At 48.6% G+C, this 25,829-nt stretch overlaps 1 protein-coding gene across 1 annotated transcript in view; it reads left to right on the top strand.

Moving 5' to 3' along the window:
* Window positions 1-107: 107 nt before the first annotated feature.
* GRID1 (glutamate ionotropic receptor delta type subunit 1) overlaps window positions 108-25,829 on the top strand; it is a 1,411,601-nt gene continuing 1,385,879 nt past the window's right edge. Inside the window, exons 1-2 of the mRNA XM_007941430.2 lie at window positions 108-186; window positions 2,523-2,678. Coding sequence (XP_007939621.1) covers window positions 108-186; window positions 2,523-2,678 — 235 coding nt within the window. The remainder of the gene's footprint in view (window positions 187-2,522; window positions 2,679-25,829) is intronic.

The following is a 25,829-nucleotide window of genomic DNA, read 5'->3' as shown; positions in this document are numbered from 1 at the left end:
TCTCCCGGGGAGTGGCCGAGACTGCACCGGGACCGGCGCCTCCCCCTCTCCGCGCTGCCCTTGGCCTCGCCCCGGGCCCGGGCGGATGAGCCACGCGCCCGGGGGACATGGAAGCGCTGACGCTGTGGCTTCTCCCCTGGATATGCCAGTGCGTGTCGGTGCGGGCCGACTCCATCATCCATATTGGTGAGCGCGGCGGGTGGCCGGGCTAGGGCTGGGCGGGGGCCCCGGCGGCGCAGGGGGTGCGCGGCGTCCAAACTTGGGGCCTGAGGGGCCCCGCATGAGGTGCTCCCAGGAAGGGCTGCGCCCCGCCGCCCCGCGGAGGGGCTGTACACGGGCCGCGCTGCTCTCTCGCGGGCCCTTCGCAGCTCCCCGCCTCCGATCCCTGCGCGTGGCTCCGCGGCCTCTGCTGCTACTTAGGGCCGTGGCTGCGGAGACCCTGGGGCTGGACACGTTTCCAGACCCGAATTCCTGGCCGGAGCCATTGGCGGGAGCCCGCAGCTCAGAGCAGCAAGGGTTGAGATTGGGTGGTATGGGAGGAAAGGGAACAGCGGACACGGTCTCCGGGCTCGCCAAGTTGGCTGGGCAGGATCAGAGAGGTCGGACCCTAACCGTGTGTGAGTGTGGGCGGGTGGGTGTAGTCAGCGTCTGTGGCTGTGGGTGCGCCAGGCACCGTGTTGGTGTAACTGCGAGAGGGCGTTGGGATGTGTGGGACCATCTGAGCGTGTGTTGGTGCGTGTACGACTGTCAGCCTGTTAGAGTGGACACAGTGTCTACTTGTTTTCCCCGTGTGTCTGTGTAGCTTTCAGTGTGTGTGTGTGTGCGCGCGCGCGTGTACCTCGTTGGGGCGACTGCAGTTCCATATTGGACGGTCCTAGAGTTTTCTGTGGTCCAAGTTGCTAGGCCTGCGGAAGGTCCGGGTGGTGGGAGCCGAGGGAAGGAGCATGGGCAGTGGGGGAAGGGCACTGAGCGCGAAGAAGGACGGAGACAGACAGAGATATCCGGGAGAAAGCAGACGAGGAGGGGACGCGCGGCGGGGGAGTGAGTAGGAAGGAGTTGGGAGCAGCATGGGAAGAATTCCAGAAAGTTGGACCAGTTTGGGGGGGCTGAGAGCGGTAGACTTGGGTGAGCCCCTCCGCAGTCGCCTTTCCGGAAGTTGGGAAAAATTAGCGAGCACAGAAAAACAGGGGGTTGGGAAGTGTTGGGGAAGGCAGGGATGACGGGACAGGTGGGGCGGGGATGGGGTCTGGTGAGGAGACTGGGCTTGGGCTAGGTGTTGTCCAACACTCTTCGCAAGTACCCGGGGCCAAACCTGTTTCTGGGTCTTGGCGGGGCGCGGGTCTCACAGTCAGCATTGCGGCTCCAGATGCAGGTTGGAACCCAGCCCCTCCTCATCCTGTCCAGTCCCCATTTCGGTGGATCACCAGCCCCAGTCCTGAGGTTGCGGGGACCCTAGGAACTGGCAAGTGGTAGGGGCTCCGGAACAGTCCAGGCGAGTTGGACAGATCTTGTGTGGAAGCTCAGGGCGGGTCAGGCGGTGTTATGCTCTCAAAGCTCCGGCGGGAGGGCACCCTGGAGGAGCTGTCCGAGGTTCTAGAAATCCCTTTAAAGAGGAACTCCTGAGCCCCTCACCCCTACTGGATTAAAACGAGGAGGGGTCTGGGAATCAACCCTTTACCCCTAACATACACTCAGGAAGAGGAAGCTGGAAACGGATGGAAAGCAGGAGGCCCTGCCCAAGGCGCCAAGCAGGGTAGCCTAGCGTGGCTTCTGGGGTCTGTGGCCAGCATGGCCCTTGCTATGGCGGGACTGGGGGATGAGCTGCCAGCTATCCAAGGCCCCTTCATAAAGAAGCCCCTTGGCCCAGGAAAGCCGGCTGGGGTCCTGCTTTGATTTTCTCCACTCAGCAAGGGACCTGTAATGCAGAAGAGAGTCACCGTTCTATGCTGGGGTAGGTGTGGGGGACACTGCCCTCCTGGAGGTACTTTCTGGGTCCTGGGATGCAACCAGGGCAGTTAGGTGCTCCTAAGGCACCTGACTGCTAACCAGAAGGCTGGTGGTTCAAATCCACTAGCCACTCCTCGGCAGGAAGATGGGGCAATCTACTTCTGTAGTGATACTGCCTCGGAAACCCAAGGAGGGGTCACTATGAGTCAGGTCCAACTCCAGGGCACGTAACAACAACAAAGAGGCCATCCCAGCTTGTCTCCGCCCATCGTATGGGGCATGACTGGGGCATGTGGTGTCTTGGTTGTGAGACACGTGTGTGACCTGGTGGCAGCATGTGGGACATGCATGTATGACTCGTGTAAACTGTGTGCATGTGTGCACTATGTGAGGAGGTCATATATTCTTGTGTGAGTTGACTGAAGAAACCCTTAAACCATCTGCCTAGCTGAAACTCCAGCCTAGCCCTCCACAACCCAGAAAGCAGTGATCCTGCCAGCTATGTGACCTGAGGGCTGAGAGAATTCGGAGAGGACTCCTCTCCAGGCTGGTTCTTGATTCTTCTTCTCCCCCAGGTGCCATTTTCGAGGAGAATGCGGCCAAGGACGACAGGGTGTTCCAGCTGGCTGTGTCCGACCTGAGTCTCAATGATGACATCCTGCAGAGCGAGAAGATCACCTACTCCATCAAGGTCATTGAGGCCAACAACCCGTTCCAGGCAGTGCAGGAAGGTGAGTGGCCATCCGCGCCTAGGGCAGACTCGTCCATGGCCTGAGAGGCTGTGCAGCAGCAGAGGCAGTCAGAGTGCTGGGCTTGGGGAAGCCCCCTGTGCACCCCGGTGCCCCAGTGGCCCTAGCAGAAACACTGAAGCAGTGGTGCTGGGAATGGCTTGGCGCTGCTGGGCTGCACTGGAGATCGTGTGAGTGTGGCGGGCTGGGTTCCTTGCGTGGTGTGTCTTGGAATTTTACATGTCCTGTTAGGCTGGATGGGCGCATGCGCACCCTGCACTGGAAGAGCAGGCAGAATGCCGGTCTGTGTGCATGCTTGTGTGACTCAGGCTGGCTTTGTTTCTCAGGTGTTTGCATGTGGGCGTGCCTGCAAGCCAGGTACCTGAGTCAGTGGCTCTCCCGTAGGCCAGTGTCTTTTTCTCAGCTAGCCAAGGAGCGCTTAGTGGCAGGAGCCTGCCCTGCCCCCCTCTCCAGGCACAAACTCGTGGTGTTTCGCCCTTTAGGCCTCTCAATGTCTCAGCTGGTGGTTCTCTTTCCCATTCATTCTTTTGCAGGTTCACAGGAGCTAGTATCTCCCTAGATGTGCCTGCCACGGGCGGAGGCATTGCCGCCTGGGCCGGAGGTGGGCGCTGTTTGCCCAGGAAAGGAGCAGAGTTGGGCTAGTCCTAGCTGTGGGAAATCCTCGCTGTCTCCTGGGCCTTGGTGCTCCAAGGCCGCCGCCTCCTGGCGGGCCTTGCCTTCGAGGGCAACAGGTGTTGCTGCGGGGCTTTTCCAACAGTGGCTCTGTCTGCTTTTCTCTCTTCTCCTGTCCCCTCTCCTCCTAGCTGTTCAGGTCTCTGGGACTTGGGTTCTTCCCTTGCTGCTGCTGCTTCCTAATCCCTGCATAGGGCTGTCTCTGAGTCTGATACCTGCTTAGCCCTTGCCCCTTTTCTTCCTCTCTGTCTTGCTCCCCACAACCAATGGTTGGGCTCTGAGGCCCTGGAGCATGCCATAGTTTTGAGAATAGAAGGGTACAGATTTGGCCTGGGAGGCAGTGTTTCCTTGCAGGAGGACCTTACCTGGTAGTGGGTGTAGTGGAGGCAGTGGGCTGATTGAGGGTCTTGGCCTGCTCCCAGTGCTTCCATCCCAGAGCCTTTCTGCTGCCAGTTGACTTGCAGTCTCTTGGGCACCTGCAAAGATAGCGTGACTCAGTGATGCACACTGGTCTGAGTCTAGAAGGTTGGAGTTGGTGCTAGAAAGGTCTTTATTATTATTATTTTGCTGTAGGGAGGTCTTTTTGGAGTCTCTGTATTCTTGGAGGTAGCAGAGGCTGAAGGGGGCCAGGCCTTGAGCAGGAAGGGACTCCCCAGCGCAGTTGCCTGAAGGTCCAAGGATGTCTTGAAGTGGTTTTACAATCTTAGAGTCCTGGGTGTGTTTTAGGGGTGGTGGTGAGTGGGTGAAGTATTGCCTATAGTGGGAACTACTGCTTCTATCCTTGACAGATGTCCATTGTCTAATGTTCATTCAGGTACCAGGAGGAATCCCTGCCCATTTTTGGTGTCTGGCTCCATCCTACCAACAGTCCCTGTCCCCAGATGCCCACCCCTCCCCACCTCTGGACTTCTTTTCTTGCAAATGCTTGGGGTAGGCTCCAGCTGCAAAGCCTCCTTAAGCAGGAGTGACCCTAACTAAGGTGGGAACATGTCACACATTTTGTGCTGCCTCCTGCTCACTTAGCACCATTTCCATACATACTCTTTGCAGACATTTACTTTTTGTGCTCCAGAATTGCAGGCATAGTCCAGGAGCACATATTTCCTGTACTAGAAGCTCTTGGTGTGGGGACCCTGCCCATTTCAGCTCTTCTACCATCAATGTGGACATACTTTGCTTCTGCTGGCTCCCCTATGAGGTGTTGAACAGTCCATGCACTTTCAGTTTGCTCCTGAATAATGCCTATTCCCCCTCCTCCTACACAGCTCCCCAGGGACTGGAGATTATGCTCTGGAGTGGGATTATAACCAATGGCAGGTAGCAATCTATATGTGCTGGGCCATCAGGTGCCTGTGGTCTGGAGTGTGGGTTCCGGAGAGGTCATCTCTGTTGAAAGGAGCAGCTGTCACATAGCTTCAGCTGATTTTGTCATTGGAGAATGAAGATCCTAGTATTGTGAATGTCTTTATTTACTTCTTCTTCTTCTTCTTCTTTTTTTTTTTTTTTAAATAATCAGAGCCCCAAATCTTGATTTTAATGTAAAATCTGCCAATTTTTAACAGTTTTCAACTAATTGGTCAATTTAAATAACACAGTCCAAGCTAAACAGAAGCATAGACTTAGGCATTCAATCTTCAAGTCCCAAATGCCCTTCTGTCTTGGAGACCCAGGGGCCTTCTTGCTCTAAAGCAAACCAAAGTCAAACCCACTACCACTGAGTTGATTCCAACTCATAGTGACCCACATTGGGTTTCCAAGGTTGTAAATCTTTATGGAAGTAGATTGCCTCATCTTCCTTATTTGGAGCAGCTGGTGGGTTTGAACCACTGACCTGGTTAGCAGCCAAATGTCTTGACTACTATGCCACCAAAGCTCCTTTTATCTTGCTCTAGACCTTGCTTTTCTGGGTCTCAGTTTCTCTATTTATATACCTGGAAAAATGTCTTAGGTGCCAAGGATGACAGGCTGACACATTCTTAGAAGGGTTTGAGAGAGGGAGAGAGAGAGTGTGTGTGTGTGCGTGCGCACATGGAACTAGGGAGTTAGATTCTGATGGCTGACAGCTGTCTGGCTAGAGGGACACTGGCCAGGTGCTGTTGTTGGGCTGTACTACCCAAGTGTGTGTGCTGGTTAAAAGTTGGAATGGGTTTTCACCTTATGAGCCATGTAGGGAAAGATGCACCTTGTCATCTGTGATCTTGCACAGCACTTGGATGGCTAGTAGGGATAGAAGGAACAGTGGGAGGAGCCGGCCCCTAGTGGTTTTCAGGAGGGGTGGCACTATGCTCAAAGGCTCATTCTTCCTTACCTTGGGGCAGGTGTTCAACATGGCTGTGCTCTGTGGGGATGCTGGTCCCTCCCTTAGCCAGACTCTGCCTGATGGGGGAGCAGACAGTGTGGGTGGAAAGGAAAGGACTTTGAATGGTGGAGTGGTCAGGGAGGAAGGGCACAGGCAGACTGGGGCTCAGCATCCATGGTAGATGGGACCTCTACTGGCCCTGAGGTTGGGGTGATGCTGCTACTGTTTTGTTTTGAGAGGCATCATCATGCTGGATAAGATTCTGGTCACTGTAGTCCAAGGAGACCTGGTTTGAATCTTGCTTGCTGTACTCACTATGTGACCCTAGAGAATTCTCGATCTGCTCTGAGCTTCTGTTCTATATGTGGTAAAAGAGGATCATCATAGTACCTGTCTTATGGGATTATTGTGAGGACTAAATGAGAGGAGACGTGTAAAAACTGTCTGCACAAGGCCTGTAGGTGCTCAGTAAACCCTAATTTCCTTCTTGGTCCTTGAACTATGACTCCATCTCAGTTGCTCTTAAGGCCGTTTATATTTTCAGCGGCATAATTTCCTAAACTGGTGAATTCCTTGACAGTAGACCCTAAATGACCTTTTCATATTCAGCTTTTTACTTAACTTTCTTTTTCTGATTGTGAAAGAAATTCACTGTTACGATCAGCATGTATTAATTTGAAAATGTATAAAAGGAAAAGGGGAATGCATGTTCATTATATAAAATGTAGTGTTTTGGAAAGCATCAAGAAGCAGAACAAAATTGTCCTGAATTCTACAACTGTTATTTACTTCTAGTGTCCTCCTTGCATTGTATTTTGTACATTCTGAATGCTTTTTGCTTTTTACCATATCATCGGCTTTTTCAAAACACTATATATAAACTATTTGTAAATGTTATTTTTAGTGGATATATATATTTTTCAATGCTCAAAATAATTTAGTTTTTCTAAAAATGGAATCCTTTATGCTGAGATATGCAGAATTAAGTATTACAGAAGAAGACAAGAAATTCTACTTGATATGTTGGTCCTAAGTTTTACAGCTGTAATTTCTTCAGTCTGTTTTCTATAAACTCCTTAGAAATACTTCTTTGTAAAACAGTTGACCAATTTATTAAAAAAAAAAAATGGGTCACATTTACTGAAAAAATACATTACAAAAATTTAAAGTCATCACATGCATAAAGACAGTATTCTACATCTTACTTTGGTGAGTAGTGACTGGGGTCTTAAAAAGTTGAGGTGCTTAAAAACATCTGAGGTACAACTATTAGTCTCTCCTGTCTGGAGCAAAGAAGTGAAGAAAATCAATGAGGCATGGAGACAGTTAGTCCAAAGGACTAATAGACCACAGAAACCTCAGCTTCCATGACCCTGAGACCAGAAGAACTAGATGGTACCTGGCTACTACTACCAACCACCCTGAAAGAAATCACACCAGAAGGTCCTGGATAGAGTGGGAGAAAAATGTGGAACAAAACTCAGACTAATTAAAAAAAAGATCAGGCTTCCTGGTCATAGAGACTGATAGAATCTCTGAAACGATGGCCCTTAGTCACCCTTCAGTCCTGCAACTGAACTCACTCTTGTGGCTCAGTTTTCAATAGCCAAACAATAAACAGGTCTAGCACATGAACAGTAACACTAGGGAGGTATGCACTTCTTAGAACAATCAACCATTGGAGATTAAAAGGGCAGCATTCACCCAAGGACAAAGTTCAGAAGGCAGGAAGGGTTAGTAGGAAAAAAGGAATGTAGATAGGAAACAAAGGGAAGAAGTGGGATGAGTGATATTATATTGTGGGGGTTGCAATCAATGACATGAAACAAAATGTGTGTGAGTTGTTGAGTGGAAAACTGATTAGTTCTATAAATCTTCACTGAAATCACAACAAAGAGTTAAAAAAAAGAATTTAAAAACAAATAATAATAATATAGAAATGATATTTCAATCTCTAAAATGTTACAGTTTGAATTTAGTTGGTGAAGCCCATAGTAACAATGAGTGTGAAAATTTGTCTCCAGGATACTAGGGCAGATACTAATTTGTTAAATAATAAAAAAAAAAATCATATTGTTTTAAAGTGCTTACTCAAGTGGAAGATTATATAAATGCATAAAAGAACTGGCTGAACAAGAGCTTCCTTCTTTCACAGGATTATCTTTTACCGTGAGTAAAAGATGTGAGTTATTGGATGTGCTGTAGATATATGTGTCATAGTGTGGCAAGATAACAGTTTTAGGGAAGAGGCAGAAAAAATGAATGTATGTGATGCAGTTTTCGTTTTAGTTACAATAAGCACAAAAGTGTTTTAAGAAGACAGGGTAAAAATTATACAAGTATAGCTTGGCTCTTCACAGAATGAAACAATGAAATAAAATAAATATACAATGCAGGGAGCTTGTTGATGATGTTTAGTAATCTCTGTCCATTCATATTGGTCCCCTCTGAGGTCACATTGACCTCACTTAACCATACTAGTCAGCCTGACAAGCTGCTGTGGTCTCTCTCACTGAGTGCTGGTGCTTTCTGATCCCTTCCTTGGCACTCATTCAGAATTACAGATTCTGTTTGGTCTAGGCCTTTGCAGCCCAAGCTGGCAGACTCAGTGTTCTCTCGGGAGCAGCTTTATTGGTCCTTGCCTGTTGGTCACCCAGTTAGTGTGATCATGAAGATACCATAGGCCCACCACCATCACTCCTGTTGTGTCGCTTGTATGAATTTTCTCTTGCTGCTGTAACAAATTATGACAAATTTCGTTGATTAAAACAACACAGATTTGTTATCTTACAGATTTGTCTGGAGGTCAGAAGTCTGACACAAGTCTCACTGGGCTAAAATCAAGGTGTCAGCAGGGTTGCATTCCTTCTTGCGGCTGTGGGAGATAATTCGTTTCCTTGCCATTTTCAGCTTTCAGAGGCTCATTCATAATCCTACTTTCATCTTCAAAGGCAGCAATGGCAGGTTGAATCCTTCTCATATTGCATCACTCTTACCTTGCTTCTGTTGTCACATCTCCTTCTCTGATTCTAATTCTTCTGTATCCCTCAACAACTTCAACCTTTTTTTTTTTTTGTTGAGAGTATATAACAAAGCATACACTAGTTCAACAGTTCCTACACATAACAATTCAGTGACGTTGATTACATTCTTGTAGTTGTGCAACCACTCTCACCCTTTTTTTTTTATTACCTAAATTATTTTATTTTATTTATTTATTTTTAAAAATTTATTTATTGTGATTTGGGTGAAGATTTACAGAGCAAATTCACTTTCCATACAGCAGTTCACATATAATTTGCCTCATGTCATTGACCACAGTTTACCACAATGCACCAGTTCCCCTCCCACTTCCTCCCCATAGTTACCTCTTCCCAGTGACCATCCCTCTGTACTCTCCTGCGCCCTGAGCTGTCTCCCTGTGCATAAGCAGCCCTTCCTTCTTCCATGATTGTTCTCTCTAGGGCGTGTGTCTACTTGAGGTAAATGTTTAACTCACATGCCTGTACATTGTTTGGCTGGCAACCACAGATGTGTCACCCTTCTTTTCTGAGTTGTTTCTGTTCCGTTAATATAAACTCACTGCCTCCTTTCTGATCTTTCAAATTGCTATTGTCAATTTGATCCCATGTACATAGTTCTTAAAAGAGTGTAATGTTCAAGGTAGGCATTTTAACTTGTTAAATTAAACTCCTGTTTGGTTTTAAGAAGACTTCAGGGGATATTTTTTGTTTAAAATTCAAAGATTATCTCAGGGCAGTAGTTTCAGGGATTCATCTACCCTTCATGGCTCCAGGAAGTCTGGAGTCCATGAGAATTTTAAATCCCGTTCTACATTTTCTCCCTTTTGATTAGGATTCTTCTATGGAATCTTTGGTCAAAATGTTCAGTAATGTTAGCCGGGCACCATCTAGTTCTGGTTTCATGGCCAAGGTGTCAGTTGTCCATGGAGGCAATTAGCCACACTGCCCATTTCTTCCTGTTCTTGAATCTCCTTCTTCCTTTGTTGTTCCAGGCAAATAGAGACCAATTGTTGTGCACTGGATGGCTGTTTTTAAGCTTTTAAGACCTCAAACACTACACAGTGATCTAGGAGGCAGAACAGAAGCACTAAACCCATTATTAGGCCAATTAACTGGGATGTCCCATGAAACCATAACCCTAAATCTCCAAATCAAGGAACCAAATCTGATGAGGTGTTTGGTTATACATAAGCAGCTTCAGCAGCTCCTCCTTTGTTGTGTTATAAATATATCTATCATATGACATTTACAAATTCAACTTTTTACAGGTTTATAATAACTTATAATTGGCGATTTTTCTATCACCGTAAACTGAAACATTGTGCTCCATAAGTAAACAACCCCTTCTTTCCCCCTTCTTCCTGGCCGTTGCAACCACTAATAAACTTTAGTCTCTATGCTTTTGCCTTTTTTTTTTTTTTCAAATTGTGATTTAGGTGAGAGTTTATAAAGCAAATTCACTTTCCATGCAGCAGTTCACATACATTTTGTCTCATGACACTGCACTGACTACAATTTACCACAATGCAACAGCTCCCCTCCCACTTCCTCCTCATAGTTACCTTTTCCCTATGTCCTTCCCTCCATGTACTCTTGCACCCTGAGCCGTCTCCCTGTGCATACACAGCCCTTCTATTCTCCCATGATTGTTCTCTCCAAGTAGTGTATCTACCTAGTGTAAATGTTTACCTCATATGCCTGTCTTTTGTTTGGCTGGAAGCCCAGGCAGGAGTGGGTTCAATTCCAGACCTGAAGGGCAGCTAGGGGCCATAGTCTCAGTGGTGCTTTTACCTTTTCTTGTTTACTTATATAAGTGAGATCATACAGATAGCATTTATCCTTGTGTGATTGACTTACCTCACTCAGCATAATGTTGTCAAGCTCCATCCATATTGTAGAAGGTATCAAGGCTTCTTTCTCCTACTGTATGAGTAGTATTCCATTGTATGTAATGTACCACATTTTACTTATCCATTCTTCTGTTGATGGGCATTTAAATTGTTTTCACATTTTGGCTATTGTGAATAGTGCTGCAATGAATATTGGTGTACAAGTCTCTGTTTAGGTCTCTTCTTTCAAGTCTTTGGTTATATACCTAGGAGCGGAATTTCTGGATCATATGGCAATTCTATTTTTAGTTTTTTTGTGAGACCTTCGCACTATTTTCCACAATGGCTGTACTGTTTTGCGTTCCCCCAGTAATGGATAAGTGTTCAGATTTCCCTATATTCTCATTAACATTTGTTATTTTTTTTTTCTCTCTCTCTATTTTAAATCTTAGCCATCCCAGTGGAAATGAAATGGAATGCCATAGTGGTTTTGATTTGCATTTCTCTGATAGCTAGTGATGTATCCCTTATCTACTTTTAAGGATACTGTGATGACATTGAAGCTGCCTGGATAATCCAGGGTCATCTCTTTATTTTAAAGTCAGCTGATTAGCAACCCTTATTCTGTCTGCAACTTTAATTCTCCTTTACCATGTAATCTGGCATACTCCCAAGTCCTGGGGATTAGAATGTGGACATCTTTGTCGTCCGGTATTCTGGACTGCATTGACATTTCCACCAATATTCATCCTAGCCAAAGATGTACTGTCTACCTTTCACTTTTCCCACTACATAGTTTCTGCTAGTTGACTGTTCCCTTGCATACTGGGTGGCATCTGCCTGTCTTAGACACTTGGGACGTATGACCCGGTTTCCATTTCTAAGACACTCACTCTGGAGATACCATACTATAAGCCTGAAGGGCCTTCACAGTGAGTTCAACTACCCATGACGCACTGACCTCTGTCCTTGGGCTGGATGCTGCTTATGCATTAGCATAAGCACTTCCTGGAGGAAGGTGCTATTTTAATAATCACACCAGAAATTTGTGCCACCACTCTGCCCTTTTCTGCCTGAGGAGATCTTATTCAGAAACTCACATGCACCCTCCTCCTGCCTCTAGTCCCCCACCTACAGCCCAGGGGAAGGACCCTTTTTGAGATCAGTTTTGCTGCCTCCCATTCCACACAGAGCCGCTTTTCCTGGTCCTCACAGGGCCTGCTGCCAGTGATGTTTTAAGCTCCACTCTTCATTGGAGTCATCCAGGCCAAAGACAGCTGTGGATGTGGCTACAGGGGCTGAAAGTCTGTTATTAGAGTTTGTCCAGGGATTAGGAGCCATCTAGTGCCCTCTGTGGAATCCCCACATGCTTGTGGCTTCTGTCTTCTCTCAGCTGAACTCTCACGTGTCAAGGTTCCCCTCTATTCTAGGTTCTCACCTTTGTGTGCATGTGTACATGTACATACATACATGCATACAGATGTACACATGCACACATGCTTGCACATACACATGAGCATGCACACACACTTCCTTACTTCATAAACTATGTTCCTGTCCTTCTCACATCTTCACATTTTGGGCCCTAGAGACTCTTTCAGTTTGCCTTTTGGCCATGGTCCTGCCTTTCAGATTGGGAGGTCAGACTTGACTGGCACTGAGCTGATGGGGCTTCATGCCTGATATGTGGGTTGGAGGCCCTGGGTCTGGTAAGATTTGTGTGCCCCATCCTGCCTCTGAGCTGGTGCTTTTTCTCTTCCTGGTGACAGAGCTTTAACAACTTTCTTGTCTGGAAAAGCATATTGGAGACATTTCTCCAGGCTTTTTTGCCTCTGAATCCCTAGCTCCCTTTCTTGGCTGTCCCTTAGCACTCAGAATTACATTTTATAAGAGCAGATAGACTACCTTCCCAAATTCTTATAGTTGCCAAGTCAAAAGCCTTTTAGCCTTGTCTTTTCCAGCAGATGCGGCCACCAGAAAATTTGGGACATTCATTCTGTACTGCTTCTCCTCAAATCATTTCTGATTTGCTGAATATAGTTTTAACTTGCCATTCCAAAGAATGCCTCTTTGTCCATGCCTTTTGTTTTTGTCTGTGTTTTCCATTATATCAGGTAGGATAGGCTAGGTTATACTGTAGTAACAAACAATCCCTACATTGCAGTTCCTGCTCATGCTCATGACCATCATTGGTCAACTGGGAGCTTGGCTCATCATGGTCACTCAGGGCTGAGGGAGCAGCCACCAACTTGAGTGTTGCCAATTGTTGCACCATGGGGAATGAGAGCCTGGTGGGGTCTCAGCTAGACGTGATGCCACATACCATTTCTGTATATACTTCGTTGGCCAAGCTGGTCACATGGCCCCAGCCAATCATCAGGGACCCAGTCTGACTGTCTCTGGAGGCAGGGAGAACAGAAAATGTCTAGTGAACAACTGACTTGCTTACTATCCTCTCCATGTCGAAACAATGCTCCCATTGCCTTTAATAAATTAAACAAACAGAAAACCAAACACAGTTTTAGATGTTGGATCCTCATTGGCTCAAATACATGGCTCTGATCAGCTCCACTTTGTCCCACACTTACTTGTTCCTCTGCTTCAGAAAGCTCTGTCAGACCAAGGTGTGGTGGGAAGCCAGAAGGCCTAGGTCCTCAGCCCCGGCCTGTGCATTTCTCTGTGTCTATCTGTCTTGTCTCCAAAAGGAGGGCTTGGACAAGCCCAGTTCTCCAAAGCTTTGAGCTAAATGTTTTCTAAGAAAGGAGGTAAAGCCCCTAGCCCCCAACTGGGCCAGCATCAGTAATCCCCACATAGCTGGATTTTGGCAGCACTGCACTTTCAACAGCTTTAGCAGGGTTCCCTGCAACCTTTCCCTTCTGTAGAACCCCCTTGCCACCTCTGTTCCATGCATCTCTCACCTCTGCTTTCCTCCACTGCACAGCTCCTCTCTCTTGCCAACAGCATTGGCTAGATGGAGACCACTTGTCTCTGTCAGGGGCTGGCCTGAGATGTCTTCTTCTCTGGGGGTGCTGGTTTCTCTGACAGGCATTGGAAGGCTCCTGGGTCTGTGTCCAGTTTCTCATCAGCTGGATTTTCTGAGACATTTCTCTTGGCCTATAAACAGTTTCCTGACTGATTGCTATGATTGGGAAGAGAAAGACCCAGAATTACTCTTTCTGGGCACCAGCAAGGTGGCTGGGAGGTGACTATAGGGCCCCCTTCTGTCTCTTCTGAGCTCAAGCTGTGAGTAGGGCAGGCCTTCCCAGGTGAAGCAGGGACTGTCCAGTGGGGGGACAGGGTGGTCCTCAGCACAGGCTTCATCCATCTAGTTTGTGTCCCTCACACCAGTCCTTTGCCAGATCCCACAGAAGCAGATAGAATCAAACAGATCTTTGTATCTCTGCCTATTCCCTGCACCTTTTGCCCCAGGTTGGTGCCCAGTTTGTTCCTCCCTGCTCCCTTCCCCACTCCTCTATGAGAAAAGAATAGACATGGGTGCCTAGGAGCTGGCTGAGGTGAGGGAGGGCTTAGACATGCAGGGAGTGCTCAGACTATGCTGTCAGACAGACTGGAGTTCCTGTCCCTGCTCTGCTATTTGGCTGTGGGCAAAGCATCTCAATTTCCTTGTCTGTAAAATGCGGATGACCACACAGTGGATAGCTGTGTAGGTCTGTTGAGGAAATGCACTAAATACTGAGTGCAGGGCCCAACTCTGGGCAGTTGCTGGTAAATAGGCTGTTACATTATCATCTTGAATGGTCCGAGAGGGCTCTTGGCCTCCTCCTACTCCTTGGCCTGCGCAGGCTGTGTGAGCAGGATCCTATAGCCAGCACCATTTCAGGGCTATGAAGTGTGCAGCTTGGAGAGGAGCCCACCTCCCTCGGTTACCCAGGAGGGCAGGGAAGGAGGCTAGGATTGATGACATAGCTCATATGGAGGCTACTCTGAGCCGTCTGTGTGGCTTGGGCTCTGGGACCTTGCAGACCATCCCTGTGTGGTATAGCAGACCATCCTTGGGTGGTATTGCAGAGAGTAAGGAGCCACATTCTGGCCTCTGGTCCTTGCTGTGGCTTAGAGCTCTGAAATCTCACCTGAAACTCTGTGTTGGGCTCCCCAGTGCTCATCTCCATCAGTCCCCATCTCTTGGGCTGGTGCTGACTTGCCTTGGCTGTAGGGCTGGTGCTATATTCCCCATGATGGTTGCAGACATCAAAGCCATCTACTTCAGGCCAAGTGGCTCCAGTCTTCCTTCTCTGGAAGGGCTTCCACAGCACCATCCCTCACTTGTTTCTCCCCTGAGACTCTGGTAGCCCCAGTGACCCTGTAGGTGGCCTGTAGTCCTTCAGGCTGCCAGCCTGGGTCCAGAGCTTTAACGGTGGATCTCTCTCAATCACAGAGCTTACCACATGGACCATAGAGCTTACCAGATGGACCCATACTTGCAGGTCACTGCAGCCTCTGCCCAGAGTTGGCTTGGGGCTTCTGTGTACTTGATAAAGGCTTTCAAGGCTGAGACTTGACATTCCATGGGCCATGGCTCTGAGCAGGGCTGCACAGGGCCTGCTTTTGCCCATTCTTCTTAAGGGTTAGGCAGGCTTAGGTAGCCATGCTCTGAAGAGGAGGATGCTGGGGAGTGGACAATGCCAAGGAGGTAGGACTCACTGGGAAGAATGGGTCTTGTCTTTAGGCATTCAGTGGAATCTGGGCAGAACACCCCTGCCTTGGATGTGTGTATGTGTGCACATGCAATTGTGTGTGTGTGTGTGTGCATGTGTATGTACCTGATTTTTTGTGTATATGTATATGTGTGTTCATATGCATGCATGTGTGCATGCATGTGCACATGCACAAGAGGAGGCTGTTGTAGATACCTGTGCTGTCATAGCCCATTCGGCAGGAAGAGCCAGGAGTTCTAGCTGCTGTTTGGAGCCCTCCTGGCCACACACTCTTCACCTGTGCCCATCTTTCCTAAGATCTAGGCTCAGATATGACAACCTCACAGAGCCCTCCCCAGGCCCAGTGATGTTAGCCCCCACCATGTGCTCATGTCATCCATGCTTCCTTTGACTTAGTTGGTGATGTCTTCCCGAAAATGGAGGCTGTGAGAGGTTAGGACTGAGCCTTCTTGTATCCTCAGCTCTAGAGACAAGGCAGTTCATAGTGTACTCTACAAATCCCTTTCTGTCCTTCCTGGTGGACACCCCTGACCCTGTGGTCAGATGTATGGTCCTGGGTTCTGACCTGGGTGGTTCAGAGGTCATATTGGTAATATGGTCATGTGATGGTGGTACTAGATGAGTCTGGGATCTGGCTCCTTCATCATCCTCAATGTCCTGCTGGGCACTCAGTCTGGTCCCAATTAGGTGAGAATGGAGCCAGCCAGCCTGCCACTGCAGGGTTGACAGACACCACAGAGTTCTGGGGTCTGGAGCTAGGAGAGCCTTGTGAAACCAGACCCAGGCAGAGGGATGGGAGGGCTGTAAGACACCCTGGCCTAGGGCAAACCCTACCCTCCTTGAGCTGATGTTCTTGTTGGTCAAAGTAGCATTTGACCCTGATGAGCTGCAGATATTCTGCATCTGAGGATCAGTGGTTCTCAATTCAGGTTGTTCTTCATGCTGAGCCAACATTGTCCCTGCCCCCCAGCCCTTTTCAGGCTACCTATTCTTGAACCCTGATTTCCTTCTCACTGGCTTCTCTTTGGGATACATTCTTTTTGTCACCATCCTCTTCACGTGTGGTGCCCTGGTGGGCCTGGACAAGGGCCTTAACTCACTGACCTCAGCATTCTTGTCTGTGAAATGGGGATGATGGCACCTCTCTTGACAAGGAAACAATTAGGTAATGCCTGTCGAGAACTTGGTCCATGCCTGGCATCACAGACATACTCAGTAAATAGGACATAGTATGACCAAGGCAGAGAGATTGCCAGAGCTGGTCCTGGTGCTCTGCTGACGTTCATGAAGCCTAGAGAGCCCTGCCTTCTTGCACCACCTCCTGCTATGGCTCTGGGTGAGCTCCTGTCAACTCACACCCTGGGTGTTTCCCAAGAATGTCATGTGTGTTCTCACCATGTGCTTGCACCATTGATTATTTGAGTGCAGTGCAGGAGTTCACCCCAGCTCCTGTTAAAGTTCACCTTGCTCAGGGCTTCTCAGACTCACTTCTGCCTTCTAGAGGGGTTGGCTCCTTCCCAGCTCCAGGCCCTGTGGCCCAGCCCCCACCTTCTCTGCAGCTGACCTGGCCCACTCACCAGCACCCACAGGGCACAGGGAGCCCCTTACACACCATTTGCCACTGTATTCCTTCATCTGTCTCAGTCAGACATACTGCTTCTGTCCACATGCACAACCATATGCACTGTGTCTTGGAATCACAGGACATTGGATCAATGGGGATTAACAGCCTTTTTGGTTCATTTTCTCTTCCTGTGGACATCTTAACAATCACCTGCACAGTGTTCAGAGCCAGTCAGAATCTTCCTGAGGAGGTTGCTGGGTCTGTTCCACTGCAGGATCCTCTGCTCGCCAGTTCACAAGCAGTATGTATGTGGGGCCTGGGCTTGGGTGTTGGGTGGGACTCTGACCACCTCAGGATACTCTGCGGTATATGGAGTTAGGAGGATAGGACAGAAGTGCTGAGAAAACTGGAAGGATTGGTAGTCAGGCCAGCAATCTATACATGTTCCGTTGCCCTGCCTCCTCCTTTTTACCAATGATTCCTTTCATACCTGGTCTTTGCCAGGTGACTCTCTCTACCCTCTCCTGTTGCCCCCAGTCAGTTGCTTCCTCACTGGTTCTTGCCCGCGCCTTCCATTCCAGGCCACTGTCCTGCAATAGCCAGAGTAACCTAAAAAGTTAATCCTCTTACCTTCCTCCTGTGCCGAAAGTTCCTCAATGGCTCCTCACTGGATTAAGAGTAAAACTCCTCAGCCCATGGTGAGAGCCTGCCAAGCCCCAGTGACCTCTCCTGCCTCACTAGTATGTTTTCTCCTGCCTCACTAGTATGTTTTCTGCCCAGCTTCTGCTCCAGCCACACCGACCTTCCTCCAGTCCCTCCAGCAGGCCAGGAACATGCCTACTGCAGGGCCTTTGCATTAGCAGTGCCTTCCATCTGGGAACCTCTTCAGATAACTGGTGCCAGTCACTGAGAAGCTTTCAGATCAGCCTCAGCTCTTACCTCTTCCAAGGTCCTATTCTGAGGCAGGCCTTTTTGTACTCTATCAAGACCTTCTTTTCCTTCTCTGTGAGCAACTTCACTGCACTTATGTTATTTGCTTATTTGTGAGTAATATAAGGTCTGACTTGTTCATTGCTGAGTCCCAGAGCCAAGCATACATGTATGAGCCATTTGAAAGGGCTCAGTAAAGTCCCTAGAATGATGGAAAAGAGGTCTTCTGCTCTGTGGGATCCCCAAGCTGCTGCTCATGGGTTGTCTTCTCACTTGGACTGCTCTGGGCTCTGTGTAGTGTGGTTTGTGGGGCCTGGAGATTTGCAGCACGGACAACAAAGTTTTCCTGCCTACTCTTGCTAGCCCTACACTCCTGGTCATGTGTTTGGCTTTACAGATCTACCTCCTGACCAGGAAAGGTGTGACCTATTGCTTACCTTTCCCTGGCCCTGATTGCCTCCATCTGGTGCCTTCCCAGGCATAGAGTAAAAGAGAGAGTTATGAGGGAGCATTTTCAGATACAGCTAGAATAGGAAGCAATTTTGGAAGCCCCACATAGGGAGGGCATTATCCTACCTGGGCCAGCCCCACATAGGGAGGGCATTATCCTACCTGGGCCACCCCATCCTAAGTCAGGGCCACAAGCCTGTCTCTGATCTATGTGTCTTGGGTGCTTCCCATGTATGGGAGTATGGAGGGATTCTCTTGTGGGGAAACAGAAACAAGCCCTGGGATGGTACCTTGGGGCTGGGCTGGCTGATGCTGCTTGGGTTTTGGATGTGAGCCAGGACTGGTTTTCCATTCTTGATTCCTGCCTTGGAGCCACCCTGGCCTCAGTCTCCACATGTATGAAATGTGGATGGCACTGTCTTGGCTGAGGCCTTCCTGGGCTCCAGTGCAGAAGGGAGCCTGGCCTGGGAAAGGTAGGTCTGGGCCAGAGACCCAGCTTGATGACAGTGGCAGAGGCACTGCTTGACATACTCTTGTTGCAGGAATGAGTAAATTGTGCCTGCCTGCAAGGCTGTAGCTGCCCCATCACCCATGCAGAAGCAGAGTTGCACCGTCCCGGTGAGCAGAGGCTGAGTGGCTTGAAGTTCTGCTGTGTTAATGATCAAAGCCTCATTAGGAGAAGCCCTCCTGAGTGCTGCTTTGGGGTCCCACAGTGCCAAACTATTGACCCCTGCCAAGAAAATTAACCTTGTTTAAGGGGGGAGTCACAGGCGTGTGCCAGGATTGGCACAGCAAAGGCCTGAGAGACTGTGGTTGGCACTTGCTGATTCCAGGTGGCAGGTGCAGCCTGGCAGGGCCTGCCTTCAGCTATCAGACACGTGGATGTATATGTCTGTGCTCAGCACACAGACATGTTGGGACATATATGCCAGCCAAGGCATCTGCATATCAGGCCCAGCCTGGCTTCTCAGAGCCCAGTGGGGGATTCCCCTGACTTGCCAGGCCCCCCTCACTCCCCACAGCCTACAGGGTGGCATTCATGCCCCAGAGCCTGTGCTCATGGTCTGCTTCTGGCCTTAGGTCTGGCCTCATCTCTGACACCTGCCTGTGCCCTATTACCCCTATCATGCCATCAGAGAAGGCCTGATTCCTCCTGATGACCTCTATCTACCACCTGTGCCAGACTCCCACCCTTGCTCAGTACAAGCTCTTCTGGAAGCCCCGCCTCCCCCATTCCCTCATCCCCCTGCCACTCTGCTTATCTGCCTGCCAGGTAGCCACCTTGTTGCTACCAAGCCCTCCTACACTTCTACTCCCTGTGGAGTCTGTGAGTACAGGGACAGGAGCTTTTCACCTTAGATTTCCCAGCACCTGGCACATGCAAGGGTGAGTGAGTGTTTGTGGAGTGACTCTCTGTACCCATGACATTGACCCTGTGTGTACATGTATGCCAACGTATGTTGAGTGCACACCTGTGTCTGGGTTAGCACACAGTACACACCTGCAGATGCACATGGCTCTTGGAGAGTGGCAGAGACCCCAGTAGAAGATAGGTTCGAGGAGGAGCCTGTTGGCTGACCTGCCTGGGAAGTGCAACAAGGAACCCCCAGGACTGTTAGGAAAGTGGTGCAACCTCTGCCGCTTCCTCCAGATGGGTTGACAGTGGTGGCCTCTGAAACTTCTGTCCAGTTCCAAGAGAGGAGAGGGGTCCTCAGCTGATTGGCTATGGCTGGTCCTGTGTCCTGGGCCAGCTTCAGTTTATCCTTCTGCTAAGGGGGGCAGAGTCTGGGACTGCTGTGGATCACGGGACAGCCCAACACATAAGTTCTAAGAGTGTGGGAAGACAGCCTGCTTTATCCCCAAGGGCCTGCTCCTCTGCCTTTGGGCAGTTGGCCCGCTCTGTAGGCTCCGAACGGCTAATTGAATAGAAATCCTCCGTGCATGGTGCAGCAGCGGCTGGCCCTGTCTAATCTTGTTACCAAGTCCCCTGACAGTCTCATTAGGTGGCTGGCTGCTCTGAGAGGTTTATTTCTGCCACGGGATGTTCAGGACCCCAGAGGCTGGACCTAGGGCCTGCCCCTACCCACCTGTCCTCCAAATACAGGCCTAGCAGAGGCAAGGCTGCAACAGCTCCTGCTGGCTACCACAAGTTCTTATTTAATCTGTTATGGTTTGCTGGATTTAATTATTTTAAAATTATTAACTTCAGCTGGAGAAAGCACATGGTGGGTGTCTAGGAAGGATTGTGAACTTCCTTATCTGGCTGAGGTAGGCCGGGGTGAGGTGGGCCAGGCTGAGGGCATGGTTTCCAGGCTGACTGATGCCCCTCTCTGGGAGTGTCCAGGTAGTCTGTGCCTACCAGTGAGTGGCTGGCTGTCCTGGTGCACACCTTCTACCCAATTGACACAGAGCTAGTTGTGGCAGGCACAGACAAGTGGGCCAAGAATGTGATCCATGCTACAAGAGAAGGAACCCAGCCCAGGGGTTGTGGGTGCACAGAGGTGGTACCTAACAGCCTGGGCTTAGGAAGCAACCAGAGGAAGCTTCCTGGGGGAGATGGCTCCTGATCTGTATCCTAAATGTGGAGTGAAACTTGATTGGTGAGGAAAGGGAGGCAGGGCACTCTGGGTAGTGGAACAGTTTGTGCAAAGACACATAAGTTTGAACTGCAGGATCCATGGGTGACAGTGAGCTGTCCGGGGATAACTGGACAGATGGAGAGGGAGTGGTGCTAGGCAACCTGTTAGGTCAGCAGGGGTCTCAGGGTTTCTTCTCTGTGATGCTGGCTAAGGAGACCCATACTCTGGGGACAGAGCCCTCAGAGAAGGTGGAGGTACAGGCTGTGGGTCATGAGGGGACTTTGGGACCCGGAGCCATACATTTTCTGTGAGCAGAGCTCCTGGCTTAGGGCTGGGGCTTGAGCTGTGAGGGGAGAGACCATTGTGTAGGGAAACACAAAGGAATAGCCACCTTGCCTCTCCCAGACCTGGCCTCTACCAGCTGTTTCACCAATGGCCTCAGTGCTCTGGACCCCTTGGGAGCTGAGTGGGTCCTTGAGAACTCCATAGAGAAAACAGGGCATTTCACATGGCTGTCGCCATCTCTATCTGCTGCTCCCTCTGCCCTTTCTGTCATGCCCACAACTGTCTAGTCCTCTCTGGGTAGGGGCAGAGGAGGAATAGGTGACTAGGCCATTTAGGAACTTCCTGTTATGGGGCTGCTCCCTGGCTCCACCCCTGGGCTTGGGGAGCTAGGCCCAGACCCCTGAATTCAATCAAGGTCAGGGGTTGGTCTGGTAGTCCAGGCTCCTCTCTTCCTCTACTGAAGGTGCTCCAGCTCCCATCTTTCTTAGAATAATTTTGTTACTGTTGAGATGGCACAGGCACCTGCATTTCATAGGACTTTGTAGCCTGAGGTCCCCCTGGTCCAAATCCAGGTCTGAGACATAGGCTTGCATGTAGAACTTTAAAATATGTTCTAAAGGAACAGGTAGTATGGGGCAGGGAGGTGGGAAAGCCAGTTTGAGCTGGTTACCATTATGGGGCCTTCCTAGGAGCCATGCAAAGTACCCCTCAGACTATCCACTAGGTAGAGGAAGAGAGGAGCATCATACCAGCCCCATTCCTTTTTGGCTAAAGTAGCCCAAGAGTGTCCCCTGCCCAGCAGTCCCACGTCTGCAGTCAGCTTGGCTGAGTGGTGCTTATTGGCACCACATAGGTGCCAGCAGAGAGGTGCCTGGGCAGAGAGCAAGGGTTTCTCTGTGCAGTGAAGAGAAGTGCTGCTAGGATACATTTGTGCAGCTGGTCACCATGGAAATGGGCCAAAAAGTGAACTAAGGCCACAAAAGTTGTCTGGAGACCCACAATGAGGCACATTAGAATGACTGGCATTTCAGGTGCAAGGATAGGGGCCTGCCTGGTGTCTGAAGTCATACCCTACAGTGCACTTTGGCCCAAACAGGGGTGAGTGCAGGGGACTGGTGCCCCCATCTTTCTGCAGCTGTGGACTCAGGGGACCTCACAGGCAGCAACTGGCTCTTATTTGTTCCTTCCCTTCCCTTGGCTTCAGGTCCAATGCCAGGCACATACAGGCCCCTGGCCAATTTTGTCTGAGTTGGGTAGAGTGGGGTAGTGGAAAGTACCCCTTCTGGGCTTGAATCCCTCCTCTGCCTCTTACTGGATGTGTGATTCAGGGCATGTTTCCTGATGTTTCTGAGCCTTGGCTTCTTCATCTGTAAAATGAGGATACTCATATCTACCTTGAAGAATTTCTTTTGGGATCCAAAGGAATGGTACATGGAGAAGGCCAGCATACAGTTGGTGCTCATTCATTCTCTGCCCACATGTTTACCAAGGGTTAACCCTGTGTTAGTCACTGTAGCAGACACATGTGCCAGCCCCAGTCTCTACTCTCAGGGCACTTAGACAAATAGCAGTGCCCAGGTTATCCCTGCATGTCACAAACAGTTAAGTGCATGACTACTAGATGAAAGGTTGGTGGATTAAACCCATCCAGGGTACTTCAGAAGACAGGCCTGGAGATCTGCTTCTGAAAGATCATAATCTTGAAAACCCTATGGAGCACAGTCTTACTCAGTCCACATGGGGTTGCCATGAGTGTAAATCACTGGACCGCAACTAACAACAACAGACTCTGTCGCCAGGGAACAGATTTCACAAGCCTGGGTGGCCCAGGCACCAGGATATGTTAAGAGCATCCTAGTTACAGCAAGGACTAGCCCTTAGTGATGGAGACACGGATGGGCCTGGCCCACAGTCGGGCTTGATTAATGGGGGCTCTTATCACCACTGATCCCTTCCATCATGTTCCAGGTATGTCCCTGCAGCTCAGATTGAAACACACCCTTCTGCTCCATAAGAAGAGTCCTTGGCAGGGTCCTAAGCCTTCATTTAGACTGTTCCCTACCCTAAGCCACCTTGGCTTTGCCTTACCTGATGTGGTGCTCTGTGGTTTGACAGACAGAGAACATAGAGAGCCAAACAACTTTGAGAGTGGGGTCTCCAGAAAGGAATTACTTTAGTGACATGAGCACCACATTCCTGTTTGTCCCCAGGTGCCGCAGCCACCAGGTGCCATGTGCACCTGGCTGAGCTGTTCCCTGGCTGAAAATGGCTTACAGTGCTCCACCAGGAGTATTTCATCTTGGCTTTGTGATAGCATGAAGTCATGAAGCATTGGTCTGTGTGTGTTCTAATTCATAATTTGACAGTATTTTTTTTTTTTTTTAAATAAAACCTCAAGATACTTTTTTTTCTTTCCCTTTAGTGAAATGGTGGCAGGCAGTAAAGCCCACTGTCTTCTTATAACCAGGTTTACATTGTTTTAATTATACAACCATATTCTCTCAGTATATACTATCTCCATGAGTTAATGGGCTTTGAAATCTTTCTTTGTTTCATATGCTTTAGATATAGATTTTCCTTTTTTTCCAAATGATTTACTTTGTATATAGAAATCCACAAAAGTAGTTATGAGGTAGCTTAAGATGAGTATTGGGAAATTCTGTTAAGATAGAAGATAGTGAATAAATGTCTGCAGAAAGCCCAAACTCAGGCACCTGGGCTGAATTCTGAACACCTCACCAGCTCCAGGTCAAAGCTTGAAGAACATGGAGGCACATTGCTCTCAGAACATTCCTGTGACTGGGAGGCTGCTGGGGAAATTCCTTTGTTGGTTCGTCAGTAAGGCTGCTCGAAGGGGAATCTCCACTCATTCATTCATTCACTTATTTCCTGAGTGCCTGCTCTGCCCTTGGCCCTGACTTTGAGGATACATAGCCAGGAAAGCCATGATATTTATTTATTTATTCATTTATATTGTGATCTGGGTGAAAATTTACAGAGCAAATTCACTTTCCATACAGCAGTTCACATACACTTTGTCTTATGACACTGACCACAATGCAACAGCTCACCTCCTACTTCCTCTCGGTAGTTACCTCTTCCCTGTGTCCATCCCTCCATGCACTCCTGCCCCCTGAGCTGTCTCCCAGTGCCTAAGCAGCCCTTCTTTCTCCCATGATTGTTCTCTCCAAGGAGTGTATCTCCCTCAGGTAAATGTTCAACTCATAAGCCTGTCTTTTGTTTGGCTGGAAGCCACAGGTGTGGGTTCAGTTCCAGACCTGAAGGGCAGCTAGTGGCCATAGTCTCAGTGGCTCTATTGGACCAGGAAACCTGGCCCCCCACCCCTTTTTTTTTCCCTCCAAATAATTTTGAGTTTTGTTACACATTGTTCTCCTTCTTTATCCAGGATCTCCTACATAGATCCCCTTCCAAGTGTCGACAGTGGTCACTATCTAGTTCTTCTGGTATCACAGGCTGCAGATTGGGTGGTGTACTAGTTGCTAGGACTGATTGATGAGGAGAGACCCATTGTTGCATCTAGATGGCAGCTTGCAAGCTTTCAAGATCCAAGTTGCCAAAGTAGGAGGTGGAACAATGTTTAGTATAGTTTATTATGCCAAATGAACTTGATGTCCCCTGCGACTATGGTCCCAAGCCCACAGGTTCAACTACTCGGTCCCTCTGGGTAGCTGGCTGTGACCAAGAAGTGACTACAACCTTGCTCCTTGTCAGCTCTATTATACACCTGAGAATTCAGATCATACACATAAACTTATAGGACCATTGTCTGCCAGCCCTATACATGTTCTTGGGTACGCTCCCTGCTTCATAGACATACCTACTAGTTCAGCCTGTCTACCCATCTATCCACTTGTATACTCATGTTTGCCTTCACTGACAATGCAGTAAGTACTGTATGTGCAAAAGGGTTCATCTTTGTTGTCTATACCTCCCATGCCACTCTCTATGTCTGTCTTCCTCATGCCACCATATGGATCACTCACATTTGGTAGATTGCCCTTCTCTTCACCCAAATCAATATTTATTTTTACCTATCTAACAGTGTTCCCTCCCCTCCCCTCCTACCTCTGGTAACCAACAAAGAAAATTTCCTTCCAGAGATAAACCTTTCCTTGACTTTTACAAGAACGGACTAATACAATATTTGTCCTTTTGTAATTGACTTATTTCACTCAACATAATGTCCTCCAAGTTCATCCACTTTATGCGGTGTTTTGCAGATTCTACATTATTCTTTAGCATTGCATAATATTCCATTGTGTGTATGTACCATAGTTTGGTTATCCATTCCTCAGTTGATGGACACCTAGGTTGTTTCCATCTTTTTGCTATTGTAAATAGTGCTGTGATGAACATGGGTGTGCATATGTCTGTTCTTGTCATGGCTCTCATTTCTTTGGGATATATACCTAGTAATGGAATGGCTGGGTCAAATGGTATTTCTAATTCCAAGTTTTTAAGGAATCGCCATACTGCTTTCCACAATGGTTGTACCATTTTACAGTCCCACCAGCAGTGTATGAGAATCCCAATCTCTCCACATCCTGGCCAGCATTTGTTATTTTCTGTCCAGTTGAACTTTGTTACTAGTGCTAGAGCAAGATGGGATCCCATTGTTTTGATTTGCATCTCTCTAATAGCTAATGTTCATGAGCATTTCTTCATATGTTTGTTGGCTGCTTGAATATCGTCCTTGGTGAAGTGTCTATTCGTGTCCTCTGCCATTTTTTAAATTGGATTGTTTGTCTTTTTGTTACTGAGGTGTTGAAGTTTTCTATAAATTTTAGAGATAAGTCCCTTGTCAG

Source organism: Orycteropus afer, unplaced genomic scaffold (assembly GCF_000298275.1).
Source record: "Orycteropus afer afer isolate SDZICR_OR568_19922 unplaced genomic scaffold, OryAfe1.0 scaffold00080, whole genome shotgun sequence".
Taxonomy (NCBI): domain Eukaryota; kingdom Metazoa; phylum Chordata; class Mammalia; order Tubulidentata; family Orycteropodidae; genus Orycteropus; species Orycteropus afer.
The sequence above is the reverse complement of the archived record's forward strand: the minus strand, read 5'-3'. Positions and strand labels throughout refer to the sequence as shown.